Here is a 27,403-nt window from a genome sequence, read left to right on the forward strand (position 1 = left end):
AAAAGTATTATCACCATCCTCTATGTCTGTATGGTATTCATCCGGTCTTTAATTTTATATTAATGCCTTCAATGTCACAGTAGGCATTGTAGAACAGTGTCTAAATATTAAAACAAGCTAAGCTGGAAAGAGAGGTGGGATAGGAAAAAAACAAAATACAGCATCAGCCTCCTTCTACTTGATCATCTCTGCCCCCGGCATAGCCCTGAAGAACCATTAATCAGACATAAGCCATATGTAGAACATCGGATCAGTATTATTTCCCTGCTATAAAGCACAATACTTTCACCCAGATAATAGAGAGAACTTTTTCACTTCTCTAGTTTAGTTTACCAGATTCCGTTCCAGGTCCTCTCTTCGTGATCTCTCGGCTTCATACTCCTCTTCCAGGTCGGACAATCTCTGAGAAAGGGCAAGAAATCTCTTCTGTGAAGTCTCCCGCTCAGCATAAAGGAGGGAAACCTCATCTGTAAAACAGTTCAAAAACCGTCGTAAACAACCGTCTCTTTGCCGCCCAGTGTTCAGAGCACAACAGACTACCGGTCTCACCTTGGACAGTCTTCTTGGACTGACTGATTGTTGCCACCTGCATCTCTAGTTGACTACATGTGATCTCCAGCTGAGAAGACCTTTCCTGAGATGCAAAGAGAGAGTCCTCCAGAGACTGTTTCATGGAACTGGGAGACACAAAGAGAAAACGCACGTGATACACATAGAAAGTGGAAGAAGATTGATAAATTTACAATGTAGACAAAAGTATATGCAGCTAGTACGGTGTAACATTCCAATGCAGCATTAGTTCGATACTCAAGCGGCAGATAATACCACTATGGCATGTCTATCAGAGATTAAAGTAGACTGTCTCTTACTGGATGTCTTCCAGCTTCTCCCTCAGGTCATAGCACTCTCTTTCGGTAACTCCAAGCTGTACACTCAGTGTAGACTTCTCCTGACTCAGGGTTTCCGCATCATGAGACAATCTGTCCTGCTCTTTCTCCAGACACTCTCTTTCCTATTGGACAAAATAGAAAGATTGGAGAAAAAAAATCTAGGTAAGAATAACAGCCACAAAAACGAGAAGAGGTAAAGGCACTTGGGGTCATTTATGTGCACAGTGCACATATGTAAGTGCACGCCACAGAGTTCTGATTATATAGCCGTGTCAGACACAAGAAGGATGATTGAGAGGGAGGTATTCAATCGACATGAGACATCTAAAAGGGGAACGTTAGACATAACATGCATATTGAAAATAATTACAATCATACATTAAGGACTTGATAAGGAATTAAAACATGCACACATGCATTAATGCTTCTGTACAGTCTCTCATCAAATGCGAACTATGTGATTTAGTCAGATAGCCGATGCAGAGCAACATTGGACAGTTTAGTGAGAGAAAATCTGTTTCCATGGCAACAGAATACTTGTGATAGACAGAACATTAACAAAACTAGAGTTTTAAAGTAACTTGTATGATGTTATCTGCTGTGTAGCAACTCAGAAAGCATCCTGGACATTTAAACAATCAGAAATATGTTTACTTTTCTCAACGCCATGCTAGCATTCACTTGTGAGGGAAAGGAAGACATGAAGTTACATTTTTAATTTTAGCTCTTCTTGACAGTCATGTTAGCAATCTCACACACATAGCACGTAGGTACCTGACAGTGTCTCCATTCACCTGTCTCAACTCGGCCTGCAGTCTGTCTCTCTCTCCCCGGAGGTATCTCAGCTCAGTTTCCAGGCTCTCTCTTGCCACCTCGCTCTCCTGCAGTAAGAGTTGTTCCTTGGCGATCTCTGCTCTCTGCTGTGAGCGCTCTGTCTCGCATTGCTGCAGATGCTGACGGGATGTAATCAGCTGTCTCTCTAAATCCTGTCGAATGTCTCTGATAGACTCGATCTCTTTCTCCTTCTGCAACAACAACATGAAAACGAATGGGAAATGTTATACTCTTCCCTGTGACTGGCTGCCCGCCGACCAACCACCCATAGAGGCTGCTATATCACATGGTCAATCCAATTACATTGTTTCATTGCAACCTGCATGGATCTAACTTTAATTTGTCCACCCACATGGTGGATTCACCTACACGGATCTGAATGGGTTGCAGTGTAAATTGAAGAACCAAACTTCTCTATCACTTAAGGGACGGCCGATAACGTTACATATATGCCTATGGGAGTCATTGGCCAAACTTGGGCATTACCCCCCTACGTTTTGATCGTTTAGATGGGTGGGTGGCACACATTGTGCAATGGTCGGATAATCTGGTCGAAATTTGGATTAAAATCTGCGTGCACATGTCAGCATTAATCTATATTGTTTAGGTGGTCTGTACTAATGTTCCAGGCACCAAGAGTAATTACTGAGCAGTTTTCCCGGGTTGTATGGTTAGTCTGGGGCTGTGTGACATTTTGCAAGTGGCTGCGAGTGGGAGGACCAATAAGAAGCTGCGATCATGGATATTGGGCAGCACGGTGGCTTAGTGGTTAGAACTAGTTTGATTCCTGACCATGGCTGTATGGAGTTTGTATGTTCTCCCCGTGTTTGCGTGAGTTTCCTTCGGGTGCTCCGGTTTCCTCCCACACTCCAAAAACATACTAGTAGGTTAATTGGCTGCTATTAAAATTGCCCTTAGTCTCTCTCGGTCTGTGTGTGTGTATGTTAGGGAATTTAGACTGTAAGCGCCAATGGAGCAGGGACTGGTGGGAATTTGTGGTGCTATATAAATAGATGATGATGATGATGATGACCCTTTTAAAGTGATGTAGTTTTAATACGAAATATACATTTTTTTTAATATAATTTTTGGAAATGTTTATTGTAAACCTTTATTGGACTGATCAGTACTCACCTGCTGCAAGAGACTGTCCAGTTCCACTTTATCCAGAGACAATGCTCTGTTCAAGTCTCCCATCTTAGCAAGTGCATCTTGAAGATCCTCTACGTCGGCCTTGTGTCGGCTCTGGTCTACCAGCAGCTCCGCCATCTGTTTCTCTGCCTATAATAACAGCACTATTTTAATAGCAAAAAACGATTTCCAGTAATTTTGCAATGATCCTAATAATAGTTTTCTGTTAGTGATCCCTACAGATCGTCATCCGTGAGATCCTACCTTGTGAAGAGCACTCTGTAACCCAGAGGTTTCATCCTGAGACAAGTCCGTCTCAAGGCGAGAGCGCAGAAGCTCCTCCCTTAACAGCATTAAATCGTGGCACAGATCAGAGCGTTCTGACTCGATAGCATCAAGCGATCGCTGGCTGCAAGAAAAGCAGAAAAGAAAATGGATGTAAAGATGGTCAAAAGGTATAAATATGTGCGGACAAAGACAAAACGGGGGAAACTAAATGAGATGTAGTTGGGAATAAAGTTTTCAGGATATTATTGATTACTCAAACCAGGGATGGGAACACAAACCTGGAAGAACAAGTGAATAAGAAGAGAAGGGATATACACAGCCGTGAAAGTCAGTCTATAAGTCAAAGGGCTAGATTTACTAAACTGCGGGTTTGGAAAAGTGGAGATGTTGCCTAAAGCAACCAGATTCTAGCTTTCATTTATTGTACATTCTACGAAATGACAGATAGAATCTGATTGGTTGCTATAGGCAACATCTCCACTTTTTTAAACCCGCAGTTTAGTAAATATGCCCCAAAGAGTCAGTTCTTGGGTCGCGCTAAAAGGATCTCCAGCATCTCAGTCCTGCTCAACATTAGCTATAGACATCGGACCCTAAACTTGCACCTGCCCACAGCTCCTTCCGGGTTCTCACAATAGACAGAACTATGGGTGTGCTCTTGAAATTGTGATAACTCCCAACTAGACAAGTCTTCTAACACCGGACACTTGTTGCAGCCGTGAGCTATCTGATATTACAGAGCAACGGGCAGAGATTCTGGACACCAGAATTTTCTACTTACACTAGTTATCTTTACAGTCTCACATGGTGCCTTCAACTACCAAGTCCTCCGCTCTGTCCTGTATCGCCCTCCATACAGGGATGACATTAAGGGGGGTGGGAAGATTTTATAGTCTCTATTTTCTAACCATTAGACAGATAGGTTCTATTTCTCATTGTATCACCTACAAGGTCATCAACAAAGCTGCACCAACATACATCTCCTCTCTTGTCACAAAATATCTCCCAACTCAGCAATTCCATTCTGCACAAGATCTGCGTCTCTCATCCACACTCATTACATCCTCCCATTCCCGATTACAGGACTTTTTCCGGGCTGCACTCACTCTATGGAATTCTCTCCCTCGCACAATAAGACTCTCCTCTGGTCTACAAGCTTTCAAGCGTTCTCTGAAAACCTACCTCTTCAGAAAAGCTTATAATATTCCTCAACCACCCTCTTAACCTCACTACATTACCCTGTTACCACCTGTTATACAACTACTCCTTGACCAACATTGTTGTGTGAGAGGATCATTTAGCTTATGAGTTACTTTTACCTTTGCAGTCTGGCTGGGCCGACTGCAAATGTAGATTTAACCTCATGTGTCAAACTCACATTGTCCCATAGATTGTAAGCTTGCGAGCAGGGCCTTCTCACCTCTTTGTCTGTTTTACCCAGTTTGTTTATTAGTTTACTATGTTTGTCCCCAATTGTAAAGCGCTACGGAATATGTTGGCGCTATATAAATAAATGATGATGATGATGAGTATAGGAAAATGTAGTATCAAATTATCTTTTCCTACTTGTTCAGGTCTGTTTAACTATACAGATAAATCCCAGCTACAAATAAGCCATCTATGATATTCCGCTTCTCCTCTTTCCCCGTGTGTTAAAAATAGGACAAACACACATGAAGAAAAAAAAAAGGGACCATAAGGGACGTCAATGTTACCCCTTTATTTACGTAGTGTTACAAAAGCAGCAGGATGTCTGCTGCCTAAAGCGGACCAAACATTCACTTTACATGTCCATTAAGTAATTTATGTAAGAGAAGGATCGACAGTCAAACCAATGAATAATACAAATTAAATATAGTAAACTATTGTACTCACTGCCTGTCTCGCAGTTCTTGCTCCATATCATGAAATCGAGACTCTCCCTCCATTTCGTATGTCTTCAGACGCGACCTCAGAGACTCCGCCTCCAGAAAGCGCTCTTTAAGCTGTGAGCTCATAGCGCTCACTTCCTGTTCCAGCTCTTCAACGTGACGACTACTTGATTCTATTTCCTGTTCAGAAGACTCTACCTTCAACCTCAGTGGATGTACCTCCTGCTGGGATGCCTCCAGCTGTGATCTTAATGAACTTATTTCCTTCCCAAGTGCTTCAACCAAAGATGTCAATGACTTTACTTCTAGATTTGACAACTCCAGTTGTGACTTCATTAGGCATACCTCTTCGTTAGCGGTGATTAGCTGTGCCCGTGACATTATCTCTTCTTTTAAAATATCCTCCTGTGAAATCTCCTTCAAGCTTGCTTCCTGTTCTGCCATCTCTAGCTGTGACCTCATCATGCTCGCTTCTTGTGTTGCGGTCTCTAGCTGTGACCTCATCACGCTCGCTTCCTGGTCTGTTGTCTCTAGCTGTGACCTCATCACGCTCGCTTCCTGGTCTGTTGTCTCTAGCTGTGACCTCATCACGCTCGTTTCTTGTGTTGCGGTCTCCAGCTGTGCCCTCATTTCGCTTGTTTCTTGTGTTGCGGTTTCCAGCTGTGACCTCATCACGCTCGTTTCTTGTGTTGCGGTCTCCAGCTGTGACCTCATCACGCTCGTTTCTTGTGTTGCGGTCTCCAGCTGTGACCTCATCACGCTTGCTTCCTTTTCTGCTGTCTCTAGCTCTGACCTAAGTGATCTGAGCTCCAACTCTAATATCTGTACATGTGAGCTTTTACTTTCTACTTCCTGTCGCAGTGTCTCAATTTGTGATCTTAAAGATTCTTCTGCACGCCTAAAGGACTCAAGTGATGTGTCTACTTCCTTAATTTCGGGCTCCATTTTTGCCCTGTCCTCCTGACCACTCATGCTCATTGACTCCAGCCCATGGTCCCAAGAAACTATCAGATAGTTTGGGGGCTGTGTCACCCTCTCTGGACCCTGCAGCCTCCATGAGACGAGAGAAGAACATGACGTTTGAAGAAGGCGGATGCATCTTGTCCAATCAGCCCGAACCGCAGATAAATCTCTGACAGAGTGGAAATCACAATTGTATTATTATTACATTGCAGCTAAATTGACAATAGCAAATATGTAATAACTGTGCTGGTTACTAGTAATGTGCTTCCACTTTAAAAGGTAAAACAAATAGGTAATTCATACTCCTAGACCAAGCTTTATCGACATATTTTCCATTGTGCAGATGTATTTTGGACAATCTGGTGTATGACAGACATGCCTAACAGGGTGCAGTAGTTATGGAACTTGCAGCCAATGATAGATAACTAAACAAGTAAAATACAGGGAAATCGGAAGTCAGGATTTTGAGGACTCTATAAAAGCTCAAGGCTACAATCTAAGCACAGTGTGAGGTCTGGCTGAGGCTAGTTTGATGGCAGAAGAGTAGAATGAAGCAGAGAAGCTGTAAGTATTGTTCAAACACCGTGTACAAACATCTGTGTAGTATATTATCTCTGGCATGGATGAGGCATGTCCTAACATTGCCACCTTAACGAAGATTTAATGTTTGATGACTAACAATGTCAGAGCCAAACAAATACAATGATACCTTTCTCAGCTGTTTATGCATTTATTTATAACACTAGTAATATAAACGGAATATTCATTTCAGCCCAATGCATTTGATTTCTTTAATCATTTCAGTTAACCCTCTCCTGTCAGGGGGGGTAAAATCAATTTAATGAGCAGGAAGAGGAGGAATAATGTACATACAAGTAATACTTAGACTAGTTTATTTGATAACCAGTCTCGTATTTATTTACAACAACTTCTACAGAAAAGTCATTATTGGCTCTACGACTTTGCCTTCTTACCTCTCTGTTGCAGTTTTCAGCTCCCGAAAATGTCGGTGGAACGTTACAACCTCTGTCCATAAACTCAGGAGGCGAGAATGCTCGCCCTGTATGCGGCTGTTGTACAGCTGTATAGGAGAGGGAACAATGTATTGGTACAGCATTATCACAAAACCACTCCACAACCGCGGAGAGATCACACTCATTAAGCCAATAATCTCAACTTTAAGCAATCGTACTTCAAGTTTTATCTGTAGCTTCGTTTAAAATCTGTTTCATCTTGTAATCCAATAACAGAATGCCCTGGCAACAGTCTGTGTACTTAGCAAAAGAAATTCAATAGCTATAACAGATGAGTATATCCTAGGTGCATACAATATAAATCTCCACTCCCACACTAATTATCATATGACAATTACAAAATATTTGAAAGTCCAAATATTTAAAGGTCCAGATAATGTCCACAAATGTCCAAGATCTTGAATCCAATTAACATAAGATAAAGTATCTTTCAAATCTTTGACATCCTTCAAGTAACCAGTGATTATCACGGAAACTTCTCCAATATTGTTCACAATTGCGGACGTGGGGAAAAAAAAGAGAAAGAGAGAAGCATATGTAGCAATTCTCAAGCCATTATTACATACCCAGAGTGGAAAACCCTTAGGGAACAGGTGAAAAAGGTTAGAAATTATTTTTTTTCCTAATCACCACGTGATAGGCTTTAATATGAAGTAATATTGGGGTACGAACACCTTTCAATTCGCTTACTTTTTCAAGGTGAAAAAGAACCTAGCATTGGTTTGAAACGCCTTGGTGTGAATAGAGCTAGCCAAATAATATTGGAGAAGTTTCCGTGATAATCACTAGTTACTTGAAGGATGTCAAAGATTTGAAAGACACTTTATCTTACTTTAATTGGATTCAAGATCTTGGACATTTGTGGACATTATCTGGACCTTTAAATATTTGGACTTTCAAATATTTTGTAATTGTCATACGATAATTAGTGTGGGAGTGGAGATTTATCTTATATGCACATGGGATATACTCAATTGTTATAGCTATTGAATATCTTGTAAAGGGATAGGTGGTTCCCTTAGTGTTATATCAAGGTAGAATTTGAAAAAGGTCACTCCATTTCTTGACTTAGCAAAAAAAAGCTTGTTACCAATGTCACAAGTAGAAAGGGCTCTTGGGTTTGTGACTCAGCCTGTAACTCCTCCATTACGCTTTTAACGTTTTTTAATAAAGATTTTCTGTTTTTTAATCCAATTATGGAGCACGTTCTTAGCTGGATGTTCTGATTAGAGTTCAATTCTGGTATTTTGCATGTACTTCTTAACTGAATTGCTGCAGGTGTATTCTCAGTCTGGATATTCACAACAATACTTGGGTATATTTATTAATATTTTCATGTAGCAGCTACAATTTTACATTGTATATAGACTTTTTCAGGTGCTGTATGAAAAATACACCCCCCCCCCCCATTATGCTCAACTGTGTAAGATTACCCCTTTTAATTTGATCCTGTTCTGGGAGCATAGACACAGTAGAACACACAGGGGGTAACAATCTCAAGTAGAGTGATGTGTAGGACGTCTCTGTTTGATGTAAATCCATGGTGACCACAATGCATGTTCAATCCAACACTTTTTAAATATTAACGGTTACTTTTCTCTCCATACTAAGGTTAATAGGTAGGGACAGTAAATGTTGTCCATAGCCGGCATTATGCTCTCTGGTTATGCCTGAGAGATGCTTTATTACATATACTGTATATGTGTTGGTTGTGCCGTATATTCTACCATTCGGTTCCGGCTCTGTAAGAACAATATTGGAGAATGACAAGGAAAAGGGTGTCAGATGCAAGAATGAGTTTCTAGGTAATGTGGGATGGCTTTATACACATTAAGATTATATATATATATATATATAGGAAAGTAGTCTCTTGGACAAAACCATGTTACAATGCAATGAGTGCAAGTTAGTTTTCTATTTTGCACATAAGTTAAATACTGTCTGTTTTTTGCATGAAGCACACAAATATCAACTTTGAGTGTACAAATAAGCTATCAAGTATTTGTGTGCTACATGAAAAAACAGTCAGTATTTAACTGTTGTGCAAAATAATAAACTAATTTACACCCCGTGCATTGCAACATGGTTTTGTCCAGAAAACTTAAGTAAGAAAACCTACTCAAATTCTTGCCTAAGTTCCTTAATGAATCAGGCCCTAAGTGTCCACAAAAATATAAAGTTTGGCGACAGGTGAAATAATTGCGGGAAGCTTAGGTAAGTTATCCAGGAGATGTTGTGTCATTGACAGTTACTGTATATACTGGTTGAAACAGAGAAACCAAAGGAGGCATCTAAATCCACATAGCTACTTCATACCAAACAGGATTATCCCAAAGAGCTAGACAACATAGTATTAAACTTAAGGAATTGTGAGTAACTACACAAACAGAAGCACTGTGTTAACAAGCATGGATACAGCCAGTGATAGAGAACCATACACATATATGGCAGACAGGTGATTCTATCTTAGAATCACTGCTCCCCTCAGTGACTCTCAACCTGTCATCCGTGCCCACCCTCTTGGGCCATAGTTACCTGCCTGTACTCACTTTTCCCCTCCCTCCCACCTCTCTATATAGCGCCACTAATTCCGTAGCGCTGTACAGAGAACGCATTCACATCAGTCCCTGCCCCACTGGAGCTTACAGTCTAAATTCCCTAACACACACAGACAGACAGAGACACAGACTAGGGTCAATTTTGATAGCAACCAATTAACCTACTAGTATGTTTTTGGAGTGTGGGAGGAAACCGGAGCACCCGGAGGAAACCCACAAAAACACGGGGAGAACATACAAACTCCACAAAGATAAGGCCATGGTCAGGAATTGAACTCATGACCCCAGTGCTGTGAGGCAGAAGTGCTAACCACTGAGCCACTGTGTACACTCTAAACACCCCTCTCTATTTCTGGTCTGTCTTCATCATTTTATTTGATGCCACTTACACCTCTCTCAGACTCCCAGTCGCTTTCCTTCCTCTTTAGTTCCTGCAGGGCACTAGACCAGTCCGCTGTCAGTTTGTGCATATCCTCCCCCAGCATGCTATTGGCTTCCTGTGTGCGTTCCAGGTCTTCTCTGAGTAACAAGTTCACTGCAGCCAGGCTCTCGCACCTGTAGAAGAGGACATTCTTCACTACCAATATACCTGTCCCACCATCACTATTGTCCTTAATGTCCGAAGCTCATCCACCAATGTCTTCTTAACTCACCTCTGCTGCTCCTCTTCCAACCTCTGTAGAGCTTTATCCATCTCTAATTCTCCGTGACTCTGTGGCAGAAACACGAGACAACACTATGTAGCTATCTGCTGCGCGAGTATCAGTAACTAAGTCAGAAGCATAATACAGACTTGAAGATCAAACGTCAACATGTCCTCTAGCATTTTGCTAGTGCAAGGCACTATGAAGTAAAGCAAAAAAATAATGCTAAAGAACCTGTAGACAGTTCCACTTTAAGTTGCGGTGGTTACTCCTTACTGATTATCCTGGACTTTAAAAGCTCATCTGATACCCACAACCACCCACTTGTAATGATATCTATCTAATAGCTATAGCAATGATCAATAATCTATCTGTACAATATCAAGGGGACTCTTAAAACCTCATCTCACACTTTTGTTCCACCGGTATCTATCTGAGCTCTGACGAAGACAAACAGTCATGTCTCAAAACTCTCTCTTTTGTTGCCTCGTGAAGACTTTTCCAAACTCTTCCCTTATAATAAAAATTGTCACAGCAGCCAACCATTTTTCTACTGCCAATCCCACCCTCCTCTCCCATATCCCGAGCTAGAGTACTAAAGCTTCCTTGTAAATATATCTTTGTGACTGTCCGCCTCTGCCCATTGGTCAGTACCAGATTCCATTCCTGAGTCTGCTGCAGCTCCTGGTAACGATTTCTGTACTGTACAACCTGAGAGAAGGGAAACAAATACCGAGATGCTTAGAACCAAAGTATACAGCAAGTATACAGAATTTATTTATTTTGTTAAAGTGGACCTGTCAATCACAATGGAGGTGGCCAATCAGCCTATCAATTCCCTAGCAACTACAGAAGTAGCGTTACCCAGAGTGCTTCAACCTTCAGTAATGTCACTAGCGGCTAGGCTGCATTCTCATGAATGGCTGATCCCACTGTGTGTAGGGGATGAGTACACTATATTATATTTTAGGATTCTCTGGCAAGCAGTTTATGAGTTGGATATTTCATCTGTTATATCGACTCAGTTTGAATTCTGAGCTGTAACATACCCCCGCCCCTTCACCTATTCACTACTAAAGAACCTACTAGGCTGCCAGTTTCTTACATTGTTGAAACAATGATGCTGCTACTCTGCAACATCACAAACCCTAAATGCTGCAGAGAAACTGATATGTTTAATTGTTTTTTTTATCAACCAGAAAGAAGAAAACTTTGTAATATTGCAAATCATCTTATGAAATAAGAATCTGAAAACCTACATTTGCGTAGTAATCTCTTCTAGCTTGAAAAAGATCCATTGAACAGGATCGAAACTAGTCAGTGATTCCATACTGTGTTTCTTTGTGCTTGCCGACCGAGACGGGACTTGCTTAGATGGAGAGTTCAGTGACTGTTCAGCTCACAATCCTGCTGTTTTGAAATTCTGCAGCCAATATCCGGACGTCACTTACTCCTTACTAACAAATATCTGTGTACCCGCTGGAATGGCTCACATATGACATACTGATCGCTATTTACTCCGCGGTAGGAACATCTATGTTTTTATACAATAAATGTTTTTAGCCTCTACCTAAGAGATATTTCTCTGTTTCTTGTATTTTCCGTGAGGATTAGAAGAAGCGGGGAGGAGCGGAAGCCTTTGTCTATTTTGAAGTGCTAATTTTAAAGAATCTACGGTGTAAGTAGATTCAATTGTGGGGAATCCCACACCATATATCTACCACCTATTTATTGATTTCAGTGATCTTATAGAATAGAATAAGCCATATATTGACAACTTGGGCATATATATTATTGTACTATACAGTATCACACTATTATAATCTTTTCCTTTACATGGTTGGATTGCCATCAGGAAAACTTCTATGATTGATTGGAAGAAATTGAACATCATATCATCAACCTATAAGTATTTTTTAATTTAAGTTTTATTCTACAGTTGTGTTTGGGAAACCACAGCGCAGAAAAGTGATTTACCTATTTTTTCTATTTGTCATTTAAACTTGGGTGTCAAGTTATAATTCACTGATTTGCAGTAGTGGTATATGTAGCGCTGCAAGGGTATCATACCTTTTTATTTTACTCTTCTAGCTTCGTAATAACCGGCACACGGTGGAGTTTAGAGCTCTACGGGAGTAACGTAGTACTGGGGGGTCACTATAGGCACACCTCCCTGTGAGCGTTCTATGGGGGGGTCACTATAGGCACACCTCCCTGTGAGCGTTCTATGGGGGGGTCACTATAGGCACACCTCCCTGTGAGCGTTCTATGGGGGGGTCACTATAGGCACACCTCCCTGTGAGCGTTCTATGGGGGGGTCACTATAGGCACACCTCCCTGTGAGCGTTCTATGGGGGGGTCACTATAGGCACACCTCCCTGTGAGCGTTCTATGGGGGGGTCACTATAGGCACACCTCCCTGTGAGCGTTCTATGGGGGGGTCACTATAGGCACACCTCTCTGTGAGCGTTCTATGGGGGGGTCACTATAGGCACACCTCTCTGTGAGCGTTCTATGGGGGGGTCACTATAGGCACACCTCTCTGTGAGCGTTCTATGGGGGGGTCACTATAGGCACAACTCCCTGTGACCGTTCTATGGGGGGGGTCACTATAGGCACACCTATCTGTGAGCATACTATGGAGGGGGTCACTATAGGCACAACTCCCTGTGAGCGTTCTATGGGGGGGTCACTATAGGCACACCTCTCTGTGAGCGTTCTATGGGGGGGTCACTATAGGCACACCTCTCTGTGAGCATACTATGGGGAGGGGTCACTATAGGCACACCTCTCTGTGAGCATACTATGGGGAGGGGTCACTATAGGCACACCCCTCTGTGAGCGTTCTATGGGGGGGTCACTATAGGCACACCTCTCTGTGAGCATACTATGGGGAGGGGTCACTATAGGCACACCTCTCTGTGAGCATACTATGGGGAGGGGTCACTATAGGCACACCTCTCTGTGAGCATACTATGGGGAGGGGTCACTATAGGCACACCCCTCTGTGAGCGTACTATGGGGGGGGTCACTATAGGCACACCTCTCTGTGAGCGTACTATGGGGTGGGTCACTATAGGCACACCTCTCTGTGAGCGTACTATGGGGGGGTCACTGTGAGCGTACTATGGGGGGGTCACAATAGGCACACCTCCCTGTCAGCGTACTATGGGGGGAAGGGTCACTATAGGCACACCTCTCTGTGAGCGTACTATGGGGAGGGGTCACTATAGGCACACCTCTCTGTGAGCGTACTATGGGGGGGTCACTATAGGCACACCTCTCTGTGAGCGTACTATGGGGGGAAGGGTCACTATAGGCACACCTCTCTGTGAGCGTACAATGGGGGGAAGGGTCACTATAGGCACACCTCCCTGTGAGCGTACTATGGGGGGGGGTCACTGTGAGCGTACTATGGGGGGGGGTCACAATAGGCACACCTCCCTGTGAGCATACTATGGGGAGGTTTATCATGCCACTCACCTTTGCCTGCAGCTTCTCCACCAGCACTGACTGCCGCTTCTGAGCTTCTAAAGAGTTGTGCAGCTCCCTTTGCAGAGCCAGCCAATCCCGGCCAAGCTCCACCCCCTGCGTCATTGCTACGCCAGCGTGACCTGCATCCACCTAAACCTGGGCACAAACCGTACAAGTTAACAACACCGATGCACCTATATATTACAACACATAGATGCCGTTTTTGCCTGTATATAGCAGGCAGTGTAATCCCAATTTCGCTGTCACATGTACCTTCCTAGAGAAACAAATCCTCCTGTCATTTATTTAGTACATTTGTAGAATGTACTAAATAAACGACAGCTAGAATCTTATTGGTTGCTATAGGCAACATCTCCATCTTTTTAAACCCACAGTTTAGTAAATATACCCCAGAGTCTCACCGGCATTAAGAATAATATATCATTTTTTTATTGAGGTATAATACACAATTGTTATTGTTATATGTGTAAACTCCTATATATAATATCTGAATAAACAGTGAATTCTGATGTCATTGTTTATAATGGGTAATTTCTGATGTGTTTGAGAGCAGGTTCCCCATGATAAAGAGATCTCATTATTGCACAGACATAAAGTAAAAGATTGTGTATAAAATTTTATAAATGAGTTTGAGGCATAACTATTTTACTTTCAGAAGTCTGTAATACATCATCTTAATACTAATACTGCATTATAAATAACAGGGCAGAACCAGGCTAAAAAGCTGTATAGAGCCCTAGGCTGGGTACACACTACAGGGTTGTCAGATGATTATCGGGCCAATCACATGATAAACGACCAGTCGGCCTGATATCACATTAGCGTGCACGCTGCAAAGCTCGTTTCATTTGATTTTTAAACCGGATTAAAAACGTCGTGCCGCAATGTTGTTCCAATTCTGCAGTGTGTAAGCACTCGGCACCGGCAGTGTCCATAGATCTCTATGGCGTGTGCAGGGTCACAATCTTTTCAGCCGATGGTTATGACAGATGAAGAGCACAGATCTGATGGTAAATTGTGTAAAACGTGTATAGTGTGTACACAGGAATCGGCTGCTGATCGGGACTGTTTTTTTTTTTTTTTTTATTTAATTGTTGTTAAAATCATTAAGGATATCTCAGCAGGAGACATTTAGGGCTAGATTTACTAAGCTGCGGGTTTGAAAAAGTGGGGATGTTGCCTATAGCAACCAATCAGATTCTAGCTGTCATTTTGTAGAAAGTGCTAAATAAATGAAAGGTAGAATCTGATTGGTTGCTATAGGCAATATCCCCACTTTTTCAAACCCGCAGCTTAGTAAATCTAGCCCTTAGTATAATGTGTGCCCAGCCTTAGATGTCAGACAAGGCCGTAACACTAAGCACAGAGTCCCAGGAAAACCTCTGAACGGATCAGCCCTGGGTAATGGCGCCACAAGTATAGTGATGTATCACAACTTCAGTCAATGTACCTCATACCCCAATTCTCAGCCTTCACCTCTGTGTCTCCAATTCTCACCTGTAATCTACATATATTTCCTCTCTGCTGTATCAAACTATGGATAATACAAGTGTTGAAAATATATATATATATATATATATAAATAGTGAGATCTGATGTCGTCACCTCAGAGTACATTACAAAATCTGATCTTCTGACTTCAGGAACCTGGATACAAGCATCAGGTCTATGAAACAATGTGGTCAAAGAGCTCCTCAGTAACGTCAAATAACATTTTAATTTATAACAATTTGTGATCTCCTTTCTCTCTCCTGTATTACACTGTGTATAATCTCCTGTCTCTCCTGTATTACACTGTGTATAATCTCCTGTCTATCCTGTATTACACTGCGTATAATCTCCTGTCTCTCCTGTATTACACTGCGTATAATCTCCTGTCTCTCCTGTATTACACTGCGTATAATCTCCTGTCTCTCCTGTATTACACTGCGTATAATCTCCTGTCTCTCCTGTATTACACTGCGTATAATCTCCTCTCTCTCCTGTATTAAACTGCGTATAATCTCCTCTCTCTCCTGTATTACACTGCGTATATTCTCCTCTCTCTCCTGTATTACACTGCGTATAATCTCCTCTCTCTCCTGTATTACACTGCGTATAATCTCCTGTCTCTCCTGTATTACACTGCGTATAATCTCCTGTCTCTCCTGTATTACACTGCGTATAATCTCCTGTCTCTCCTGTATTACACTGCGTATAATCTCCTGTCTCTCCTGTATTACACTGCGTATAATCTCCTGTGTCTCCTGTATTACACTGCGTATAATCTCCTGTCTCTCCTGTATTACACTGCGTATATTCTCCTCTCTCTCCTGTATTACACTGCGTATAATCTCCCCTCTATCCTGTATTACACTGCGTATAATCTCCTCTCTCTCTCCTGTATTACACTGCGTATAATCTCCTGTCTCTCCTGTATTACACTGCGTATAATCTCCTGTCTCTCCTGTATTACACTGCGTATAATCTCCTGTCTCTCCTGTATTACACTGCGTATAATCTCCTGTCTCTCCTGTATTACACTGCGTATAATCTCCTGTCTCTCCTGTATTACACTGCGTATAATCTCCTGTCTCTCCTGTATTACACTGCGTATAATCTCCTCTCTCTCCTGTATTACACGGTGTATAATCTCCTCTCTCCTGTATTACACGGTGTATAATCTCCTCTCTCTCCTGTATTACACGGTGTATAATCTCCTCTCTCTCCTGTATTACACTGTATATAATCTCCTCTCTCCTGTATTACACGGTGTATAATCTCCTCTCTCTCTCCTGTATTACACTGTGTATAATCTCCTCTCTCTCCTGTATTACACTGTGTATAATCTCCTCTCTCTCCTGTATTACATTGTGTATAATCTCCTCTCTCTCCTGTATTACACTGTGTATAATCTCCTCTCTCTCCTGTATTACACGGTGTATAATCTCCTCTCTCCTGTATTACACGGTGTATAATCTCCCCTCTCTCCTGTATTACACGGTGTATAATCTCCTCTCTCTCCTGTTTTACACTGTGTATAATCTCCTCTCTCTCCTGTATTACACTGTGTATAATCTCCTCTCTCTCCTGTATTACACGGTGTATAATCTCCTCTCTCCTGTATTACACTGTGTATAATCTCCTCTCTCCTGTATTACACGGTGTATAATCTCCTCTCTCTCCTGTATTACACTGTGTATAATCTCCTCTCTCTCCTGTATTACACGGTGTATAATCTCCTGTCTCTCCTGTATTACACTGTGTATAATCTCCTCTCTCTCTCCTGTATTACACTGTGTATAATCTCCTCTCTCTCCTGTATTACACTGTGTATAATCTCCTCTCTCTCCTGTATTACATTGTGTATAATCTCCTCTCTCTCCTGTATTACACTGTGTATAATCTCCTCTCTCTCCTGTATTACACGGTGTATAATCTCCTCTCTCCTGTATTACACGGTGTATAATCTCCCCTCTCTCCTGTATTACACGGTGTATAATCTCCTCTCTCTCCTGTTTTACACTGTGTATAATCTCCTCTCTCTCCTGTATTACACTGTGTATAATCTCCTCTCTCTCCTGTATTACACTGTGTATAATCTCCTCTCTCTCCTGTATTACACGGTGTATAATCTCCTCTCTCCTGTATTACACTGTGTATAATCTCCTCTCTCCTGTATTACACGGTGTATAATCTCCTCTCTCTCCTGTATTACACTGTGTATAATCTCCTCTCTCTCCTGTATTACACGGTGTATAATCTCCTGTCTCTCCTGTATTACACTGTGTATAATCTCCTGTCTCTCCTGTATTACACTGTGTATAATCTCCTGTCTCTCCTGTATTACACTGTGTATATTCTCCTCTCTCTCCTGTATTACACTGCGTATAATCTCCCCTCTATCCTGTATTACACTGCGTATAATCTCCTCTCTCTCTCCTGTATTACACTGCGTATAATCTCCTCTCTCTCCTGTTTTACACTGTGTATAATCTCCCCTCTCTCCTGTATTACACTGTGTATAATCTCCTCTCTCTCTCCTGTATTACACTGTGTATAATCTCCTCTCTCCTGTATTACACGGTGTATAATCTCCTCTCTCTCCTGTATTACACTGTGTATAATCTCCTCTCTCTCCTGTATTACACTGTGTATAATCTCCTCTCTCTCCTGTATTACACTGTGTATAATCTCCTCTCTCTCCTGTATTACACGGTGTATAATCTCCTCTCTCCTGTATTACACGGTGTATAATCTCCTCTCTCCTGTATTACACGGTGTATAATCTCCCCTCTCTCCTGTATTACACGGTGTATAATCTCCTCTCTCCTGTATTACACGGTGTATAATCTCCTCTCTCTCCTGTATTACACGGTGTATAATCTCCTCTCTCTCCTGTATTACACGGTGTATAATCTCCTCTCTCTCCTGTATTACACTGTGTATAATCTCCTCTCTCTCCTGTATTACACTGTGTATAATCTCCTCTCTCTCCTGTATTACACTGTGTATAATCTCCTCTCTCTCCTGTATTACACTGTGTATAATCTCCTCTCTCTCTCCTGTATTACACTGTGTATAATCTCCTCTCTCTCTCCTGTATTACACTGTGTATAATCTCCTCTCTCTCTCCTGTATTACACTGTGTATAATCTCCTCTCTCTCCTGTATTACACGGTGTATAATCTCCTCTCTCTCCTGTATTACACGGTGTATAATCTCCTCTCTCTCCTGTATTACACTGTGTATAATCTCCCCTCTCTCCTGTATTACACTGTGTATAATCTCCCCTCTCTCCTGTATTACACTGTGTATAATCTCCCCTCTCTCCTGTATTACACTGTGTATAATCTCCCCTCTCTCCTGTATTACACTGTGTATAATCTCCTCTCTCTCCTGTATTACACTGTGTATAATCTCCTCTCTCTCCTGTATTACACGGTGTATAATCTCCTGTCTCTCCTGTATTACACTGTGTATAATCTCCTCTCTCTCTCCTGTATTACACTGTGTATAATCTCCTCTCTCTCCTGTATTACACTGTGTATAATCTCCTCTCTCTCCTGTATTACATTGTGTATAATCTCCTCTCTCTCCTGTATTACACTGTGTATAATCTCCTCTCTCTCCTGTATTACACGGTGTATAATCTCCTCTCTCCTGTATTACACGGTGTATAATCTCCTCTCTCTCCTGTTTTACACTGTGTATAATCTCCTCTCTCTCCTGTATTACACTGTGTATAATCTCCTCTCTCTCCTGTATTACACTGTGTATAATCTCCTCTCTCTCCTGTATTACACGGTGTATAATCTCCTCTCTCTCCTGTATTACACGGTGTATAATCTCCTCTCTCCTGTATTACACTGTGTATAATCTCCTCTCTCCTGTATTACACGGTGTATAATCTCCTCTCTCTCCTGTATTACACTGTGTATAATCTCCTCTCTCTCCTGTATTACACGGTGTATAATCTCCTGTCTCTCCTGTATTACACTGTGTATAATCTCCTGTCTCTCCTGTATTACACTGTGTATAATCTCCTGTCTCTCCTGTATTACACTGTGTATATTCTCCTCTCTCTCCTGTATTACACTGCGTATAATCTCCCCTCTATCCTGTATTACACTGCGTATAATCTCCTCTCTCTCTCCTGTATTACACTGCGTATAATCTCCTCTCTCTCCTGTTTTACACTGTGTATAATCTCCTCTCTCTCCTGTATTACACTGTGTATAATCTCCTCTCTCTCCTGTATTACACGATGTATAATCTCCTCTCTCCTGTATTACACTGTGTATAATCTCCTCTCTCCTGTATTACACTGTGTATAATCTCCCCTCTCTCCTATATTACACTGTGTATAATCTCCCCTCTCTCCTGTATTACACTGTGTATAATCTCCTCTCTCTCCTGTATTACACTGTGTATAATCTCCTCTCTCTCTCCTGTATTACACTGTGTATAATCTCCTCTCTCCTGTATTACACGGTGTATAATCTCCTCTCTCTCCTGTATTACACTGTGTATAATCTCCTCTCTCTCCTGTATTACACTGTGTATAATCTCCTCTCTCTCCTGTATTACACTGTGTATAATCTCCTCTCTCTCCTGTATTACACGGTGTATAATCTCCTCTCTCGTGTATTACACGGTGTATAATCTCCTCTCTCCTGTATTACACGGTGTATAATCTCCCCTCTCTCCTGTATTACACGGTGTATAATCTCCTCTCTCCTGTATTACACGGTGTATAATCTCCTCTCTCTCCTGTATTACACGGTGTATAATCTCCTCTCTCTCCTGTATTACACTGTGTATAATCTCCTCTCTCTCCTGTATTACACTGTGTATAATCTCCTCTCTCTCCTGTATTACACTGTGTATAATCTCCTCTCTCTCTCCTGTATTACACTGTGTATAATCTCCTCTCTCTCCTGTATTACACGGTGTATAATCTCCTCTCTCCTGTATTACACGGTGTATAATCTCCTCTCTCTCCTGTATTACACTGTGTATAATCTCCCCTCTCTCCTGTATTACACTGTGTATAATCTCCCCTCTCTCCTGTATTACACTGTGTATAATCTCCTCTCTCTCCTGTATTACACTGTGTATAATCTCCTCTCTCTTGTATTACACTGTGTATAATCTCCTCTCTCTCCTGTATTACACTGTGTATAATCTCCTCTCTCTCCTGTATTACACTGTGTATAATCTCCCCTCTCTCCTGTATTACACTGTGTATAATCTCCTCTCTCTCCTGTATTACACTGTGTATAATCTCCTCTCTCTCTCCTGTATTACACTGTGTATAATCTCCTCTCTCTCTCCTGTATTACACTGTGTATAATCTCCTCTCTCTCTCCTGTATTACACTGTGTATAATCTCCTCTCTCTCCTGTATTACACGGTGTATAATCTCCTCTCTCTCCTGTATTACACGGTGTATAATCTCCTCTCTCTCCTGTATTACACTGTGTATAATCTCCCCTCTCTCCTGTATTACACTGTGTATAATCTCCCCTCTCTCCTGTATTACACTGTGTATAATCTCCCCTCTCTCCTGTATTACACTGTGTATAATCTCCCCTCTCTCCTGTATTACACTGTGTATAATCTCCTCTCTCCTGTATTACACTGTGTATAATCTCCTCTCTCTCCTGTATTACACTGTGTATAATCTCCTCTCTCTCCTGTATTACACTGTGTATAATCTCCTCTCTCTCCTGTATTACACTGTGTATAATCTCCTATATTACACCTTCCCTCCCCTCCATCTCTCACCTCATTTTAAATCTCCCTCCAGTGTCTCTCGGTTTGGTGTGGTTCTGACCTCTGACCTCTGACACACGGTCACTGACCAACCACTTCCTGCCCTGAGATCATGTGACCAGGGTCAGCCTCTCCTAGCAACCAATCAGTCCTCCCCCATCAACCAGACCTGTCAATCGGCAGCCAAACCGCTACATCACAGCGAAGATGGAACAGACAGACCCCGCCCTCCTCTGTGCAGTGCATTGTGGGAGTTGTAGTTCTATGTCGGTGCCTGTGTGTGCACAACAGTGTTAGGTCATTGTGTGTATACAATATATGCTGTTACCTGTATTCATCATGTCAGTAACCCTGTAGTTGCCAACTGTCCTGAATTTCCAGACACTGTTCCAGATTTTGAAGATATTTTTATTTGGAAACTTCCCTATTTTTGTGTATTGACACGTGCACAATTAAATTATTATTTTTCTGCCTGTTAGATGCAAATCTCACAATTTGTACTTATCCACATGACCCCTTAATACTTAATAATGAGGAATATTAAACATTCTGCACTGTCATCCAAGTCAGTGAGGTGTATGACAGACATCAGTGCGTCAGACCTGCAGCAAAATGTCCCTGGAAATAATTTTTAAATGTTGGTAATTATGACTTGAGTCAGGTTCATTTACAAAGCACAAACGCCGACTTGCGCTGCTTCTTTATTTGTCTGCCTGGCGTATTTCAAGGTGCACGCCCACTTTCCTGTCCACGCAATTCTCCCTGGACAAGGTTTGCGCATACACTCAAACATGCGCATGAAAACAATACTTAAACATCGCAACATTGAATCTACTACTAATTTAGGGCGTCCCCCGCCATTTAATTACTTTGAAAGTTTTAGTTTTTATCCTAAGTTCCTGCTCAATTTAGCCTCATATGTGTCTTAAATTAATCAAGATTATCAGTGGACATAGGAACTATCTTCATTAAATGTGTCACTTTTGTGTGTTGAACTTGAAAATAATTTTTTACATCAGTGTCTAGAAATGAATTTTCACAAACCAGAAGCTGTAAAATGTATCTCACTAAAGTACATCACAAAGACCAATTTCCAGCGTCTCAGAGGAGATTAAAGTCATTTTGTTTGGAGAAAAAGGCTGCCCGGCCTCCTACAAAGTAGGAAACGCTCCATTAAATGTGCCTTCTGTACCCTTTTATCTTATTTAAATAATCACTTGCACAAAAAGAAATTTTGTTTTGGCATGTGGATGAAATAGCATCCGTACTTACTGGCCTACTCACCACACTCAACCAAGAAATCCACTTATCAACCAAAGTACTATCATTGCAAATGTTTCCACCCCTGCAGACGCCACCATTATGGCCTTCAAATATGTGTACTTACCGATAAAATGTATTTGCACAAAATACACAAGTAAGTCATGTGACATCACAAGACTGCAATTGCACTATGCTTCTAATGAGATTAACCTATGTGTGTGCATGTGCCTATGTGATAGGAAATATAGATTGTAAGCTCCACTGCGGCAGGGACTGATGTGAAAGATTCCATTTTCGCTGTAAAGCATGTGTAAATTGAATCCATCACTATTACGGGATCCACAAGAAGCAGGGGGAGGGGAATCTGAGAGACCTAGGGGTAAATGTATTAATGTCCGGATTCTTCAACTCCGGCGTGTTCAGCGTCTTCGGCGATTAAATTTAAAGCGGCGCTGCATTGTAAAGGGAAACTTCCTTGCTTGGTTTGGACCCAAGCTTTTCCGGTACCACCACTCTGCCTGCTACCCAGCAGCTCTGGTCCATGTGATAGGCATGGGGTGGATCCATTCACAGCAACCCGGATCCACAGTAAGAGGTCCAGAGTTACCAGTCTGGGTACACCAGCAACGAGGTACCCTAGCAGCGTCAGTGTCACAAGTGCAAATACCTCTAAACAAATTGTTTTAATAGAAAAAAATAATATCACAAAAAATGTTAAAAACAAATCATTAATGTTGATATCCTTCCATTAACCACGAGGAAAAAAATTCAAGAGTGTCTTAAGTTTACTTCCTGGTATAACTTGAGGGAATTAGCACCTATTATCTTATAAAAGTTATTTTGTTTCAGGGAATCGTGAACATAGGTAGAAGCTTCCAGTCTGCCTCCAGCCGCGAGAAATGTGGAAATGGCAATGAGTAAACTGAGGAATACCACTTCTTAGAACTTTATATGAACTTATTGATATCCATGATAAGTTGTTCATTGGTCTCAATGAATATTTGAGTCAATTGTATCATCAATTATCGGTTCTCTATGAATGTTTGATTTAATTATGATAATAACTTCTGGTATTTAAGTAGGCATTTTCGTTCCATTTCACCAATGTAAAATACATGATTGATTGTTATATGTATAGAATGCTTCTAATGAAAATATTGTTCAATTTTTTTTTATTTTTTTTAAGAAAAAGCACAATATATCTAAAAAAAAATAGGTATGGTTTCTCCAAAATCACATTTGGGTAATCTGCACGCCTACCAGAACTTGCAGATGTTATTCGCAAAACAGAAAGGAAAGTTGCTCAATCGATTTATAGGCTAACTGCAGGTGCTTAGAAGGGTGGGATTATCCTGAAAGGAGCAAATACAGAGAAAAATCCCCCAGCACACCCATGTTAACCAGTAACAAAGCTGCTATTTCTACTTTTACATAAAAATGTAGAATTCTTAGTTACACACATTTGCAAATGTATGCTAAGCCACCCGTCACGTCACGGCGCTTCTGCTAGTAAGGTGGTCCTAACTCTAATCAATGACAGTCCCTACTTTTGGGTCATACATATATATATATATATATATATATATATATATATATATATATATATATATATATATATATATATATATATATATATGTGTGTGTGTGTGTGTTTTTAAATTGAGAGCTAACTTACCAAGAGGTACCCCAAGAACCTACAAATGGCAGTATAGCCCCATCAGCTATTGATACCTCTCAAGCAAATTTAAAGCATATTTTTTTTGCATTAAACAGTTTCTTTAAAGGGCCCAAGAAGCACTAGGTCAGCAGGTGAGAGTCCTTGGGTGATCATGAGAGACATAGTTGATACATTTCAACCTTTTTCAAGGCATGCCATACCTACATCCTATTGCAGTTTTTATAGTCCATAAAGTTTAATTGAAATATACAATTAACAAGGTAATTTAAAATTATATTATATTTTCCTCCGGGTGCTCCGGTTTCCTCCCACACTCCAAAAACATACTGGTAGGTTAATTGGCTGTTATCAAAATTGACCCTAGTCTCTCCCTCTCTATCTGTCTGTGTCTGTGTCAGTGTGTGTCTATATTAGGGAATTTAGACTGTAAGATCCAATGGGTCAGGGACTGTTGTGAATGAGTTCTCTGTACAGCGCTGCAGAATTAGTGGCGCTATATAAATAAATGATGATGATATCGGTATATACAAACTTATATATCATATCTAGCACACTGGCGATATTATAAAAGATAATACATCTAAATAAAACTGTAAACTACATTGATTTGTAAATCTGAAGTCTTTAGCATGTGATACAGTCTAACTATAAGTCACTGATGTTCAAATGAATCTCTTTATAAATGGACTGCCTCCAGAGTTCGATCACGTGATCGCTGGTCTTTAAACTTTAAAGCCCATCTTTGAGGTAAGGTAGGAGGGAGAACTGAAAGGACCTCCGTTTTCTATATAAATCGATTTTGTTATGTCTAGAGACCTACGTAAAGTTCTCTAGCGATATTTGCGCTTAGGGACTTTCCAGGGAGCAGCAAGTTCTAAGAAATACGATTGTGTGATAGGAAACTAGCCTATCAAAAATTGACTCCCAGCTTGATTAGCATATATCAACCAAGCCATATGTAATCTACATTATACAGGATTATACATGCAGCACGTGTTTTAATACGATAATTTTATGACATTGGGCTATTTTATAAAAGAATCTGTCAATTTCGTTAGATCTATTCAGAGATTTTATAGTGTTGAACGTTATTTTGAAACAAACAAATCCTATATTCGATAAAAAGAAAAACGACCATCTATCTATACTATTGTACCCAATACTGCTGTCAAATAAGCACTAAATTACTAATCCTAAAGATAAAATTAAATAAAATTTGAGTTGTTTCTCAAAAGGATTTTTAAAGTTTATAATTCAGATATTTTTTAGCTTTATTGAAACCATTTCAGTTCAAATTCTGAGTTTACCATAAAGGGTAAGGGTGTTCAATTTATAAATCCACCCTAATCTGGCATTTATATCCCTGTCTCTCCAGTATGGTTCTATTTTTTCAATCCCTAAGAAGAACACTAAAGATTTTTCTGAGCAATTACGTGTTTCTTTGAAATGATTAGAAAGAGGGTGTGTTTGTCTATCTTTTTTAATATTTCTCAAATGCTCAGACATGTGTTTTTATATAGGACGGGTAGTACTCCCTACATCAGCGCCGGTGCTAGGGTCCTTGGCGCCCTAGGCACAGTGTGAAAATCGCCTCATCGTCCCCCCGTGTGAAAATCGCCGCCCCCTCCTTTAAAAATCGCCACCCCCCCCTTTAAAAATTGCCGCCCCCCCCTGTGTGAAAATCGCTGCTGCGCTTCCCTCCCCACCCCTCCCCATGTCTTTCTTTAACTTACCTGCATGAAGCTGCTCCTCTCTGCTCTGTCTTCTCCCCTCCACTCACAGACACTGTTGGGCTGTGATGATGACATCTTCATGGCCTGTCACTGTCAGTGAGCGGAGGGGAGAAGACAGAGCAGAGAGGAGCAGCTTCATGCAGGTAAGATTCAATAGCCCCTTCCCTCCTCTCCTCCCCGTGGATTTCCGTTTTTTTTTAATTTCGCCCTGCAGGTCCCGGCGCCCTAGGCAATTGCCTAACCTTGCCTAATGGGAGCGCCGGGCCTGCCCTACATAATGTTTTCCACATTTGCATTTTAATAGATAGACTACATTCTTGGAATGATAAGTGATGAATTTTTTTATGTTGTCCCTGGATTACGAATTGGACTATTGTGCTCACCAGATTATTAGATAGGGTGCCTTTATCTGGCAAATCCAGCATCTATGGAAGCCTTTTGTGTTTATATGGCCTCCCAGTTTTTATCACAGGTAAGTAGCCCTTAATCAATTTATCTCGCTGGCTTTTCGTTTTTCTAAAAATGAATTTGGGCTTCTGGCAACTGTGGTCCTATAATTGCATCTTTTTTTCAGGACCTCCCACTATTACTATTTCCATTTTTTGTGCCCTTTTTGATATTATCCTCAGTTTGACACTTCTCTTAAAGGGTTGGTCTGTCCAATTTAAAGATCTTTTGTTCGGCTTTTGTCTACTGTTATCTTAGAGTAAGCTTTCTTTTCAAATTGAGTGAACATTTCCTCCACTTGTGTATTTAATATTGATTTATCTGTACAATTTATTCTTAAACTGACAAATTGCCCATAAGGAATGTTATTTATACAATTCTGGTGATATGCACTAAAAGCATGTATACATGAATTAAAATCTGTAGGTTTATTGTAGGTTTCGGTAGAAATAAACCCTTATTTTATGTATGCTGTAAGATCCAAGAAATTGACACTGAGTGTATTAATTTCAAAAGCTAACTATATTAAAACTATTATAATTGAAATATTTAAAAAAAGGAATTTAGTAGTTTTTTGTTTTATCTCCATATAAATGCAAAATCATTGATATATCGATGCTACATGACCAGGTTCGCCCCAAAAGAATTTTTTTGCCAGGTTGTTAACTCCTCCCAATACACCATAAATAAATTGGCGTAGCTAGGGGCGAACTTGGTCCCCATTGCTGTCCCTACTTTTTGTAATATTTGCCATTGAAATGGAAATAAATTATTATTAAGAATGAGAGATATACCTTCAAAAAGAAAATTTCTTAGGTTAATACTAGTGTTTTCTTTACACAAAAAATGTTCGCTGGCTAATATGCCTACATTGTGTCTTATAATATTTATATAGTATAGAGGGATCACACATCTACAGTAACTAGTAGGCAGTTTGGATCCCATGTGACCTTATCTAATTTATATACGATTTTTGAGAGACAACTACTGGCTGTAGATGTGCATCTATAAATTCAGAGAGATTGGAAGTGAGGGAATTCACTCCAGCCCCAATCGGTCTCCCAGGGGGGTCACAGCTATCTTTATGAATCTTCGGTAGTATGTATATTTTGTTCTTTTTCGGTCAAAACATTAAGTATTTTATATTGAGTAGTAAGGCAATTCAATTTCTCTTGAATAGTGCCTAAAGGGTCTTATTTAATCTCATAAGTGAATGTTTATCATTTAGCAGATACACAAACACATCTCGTTACCAACATTTATTTCTACTTATTATTATTTAAATTTTTATCTTTTATATTCTCCTTATATATATTT

General features: G+C 40.8%; 1 protein-coding gene across 2 annotated transcripts in view; it reads right to left on the reverse strand.

The window, feature by feature from the left end:
• The window catches only part of LOC142160800 (uncharacterized), a 33,615-nt gene extending 12,552 nt beyond the window's left edge, over positions 1–21,063 (reverse strand). For both annotated transcript variants that reach the window (XR_012693311.1, XM_075215779.1), the window contains exons 1-13: positions 20,978–21,063; positions 13,697–13,843; positions 10,868–10,924; positions 10,223–10,281; positions 9,959–10,124; positions 6,952–7,058; positions 5,019–6,146; positions 3,120–3,264; positions 2,859–3,005; positions 1,685–1,915; positions 870–1,012; positions 550–677; positions 334–467 (exon numbers count right to left, since the gene is read on the reverse strand). Coding sequence is in view for 1 of the 2 variants with exons in the window: in XM_075215779.1 (XP_075071880.1) it covers positions 334–467; positions 550–677; positions 870–1,012; positions 1,685–1,915; positions 2,859–3,005; positions 3,120–3,264; positions 5,019–6,146; positions 6,952–7,058; positions 9,959–10,124; positions 10,223–10,281; positions 10,868–10,924; positions 13,697–13,810 (2,559 nt within the window). In the remaining variant the exon portion in view is untranslated. The remainder of the gene's footprint in view (positions 1–333; positions 468–549; positions 678–869; positions 1,013–1,684; positions 1,916–2,858; positions 3,006–3,119; positions 3,265–5,018; positions 6,147–6,951; positions 7,059–9,958; positions 10,125–10,222; positions 10,282–10,867; positions 10,925–13,696; positions 13,844–20,977) is intronic.
• Positions 21,064–27,403: the final 6,340 nt, after the last annotated feature.

This window comes from Mixophyes fleayi, chromosome 6 (genome assembly GCF_038048845.1).
Source record: "Mixophyes fleayi isolate aMixFle1 chromosome 6, aMixFle1.hap1, whole genome shotgun sequence".
Lineage (NCBI taxonomy): Eukaryota > Metazoa > Chordata > Amphibia > Anura > Limnodynastidae > Mixophyes > Mixophyes fleayi.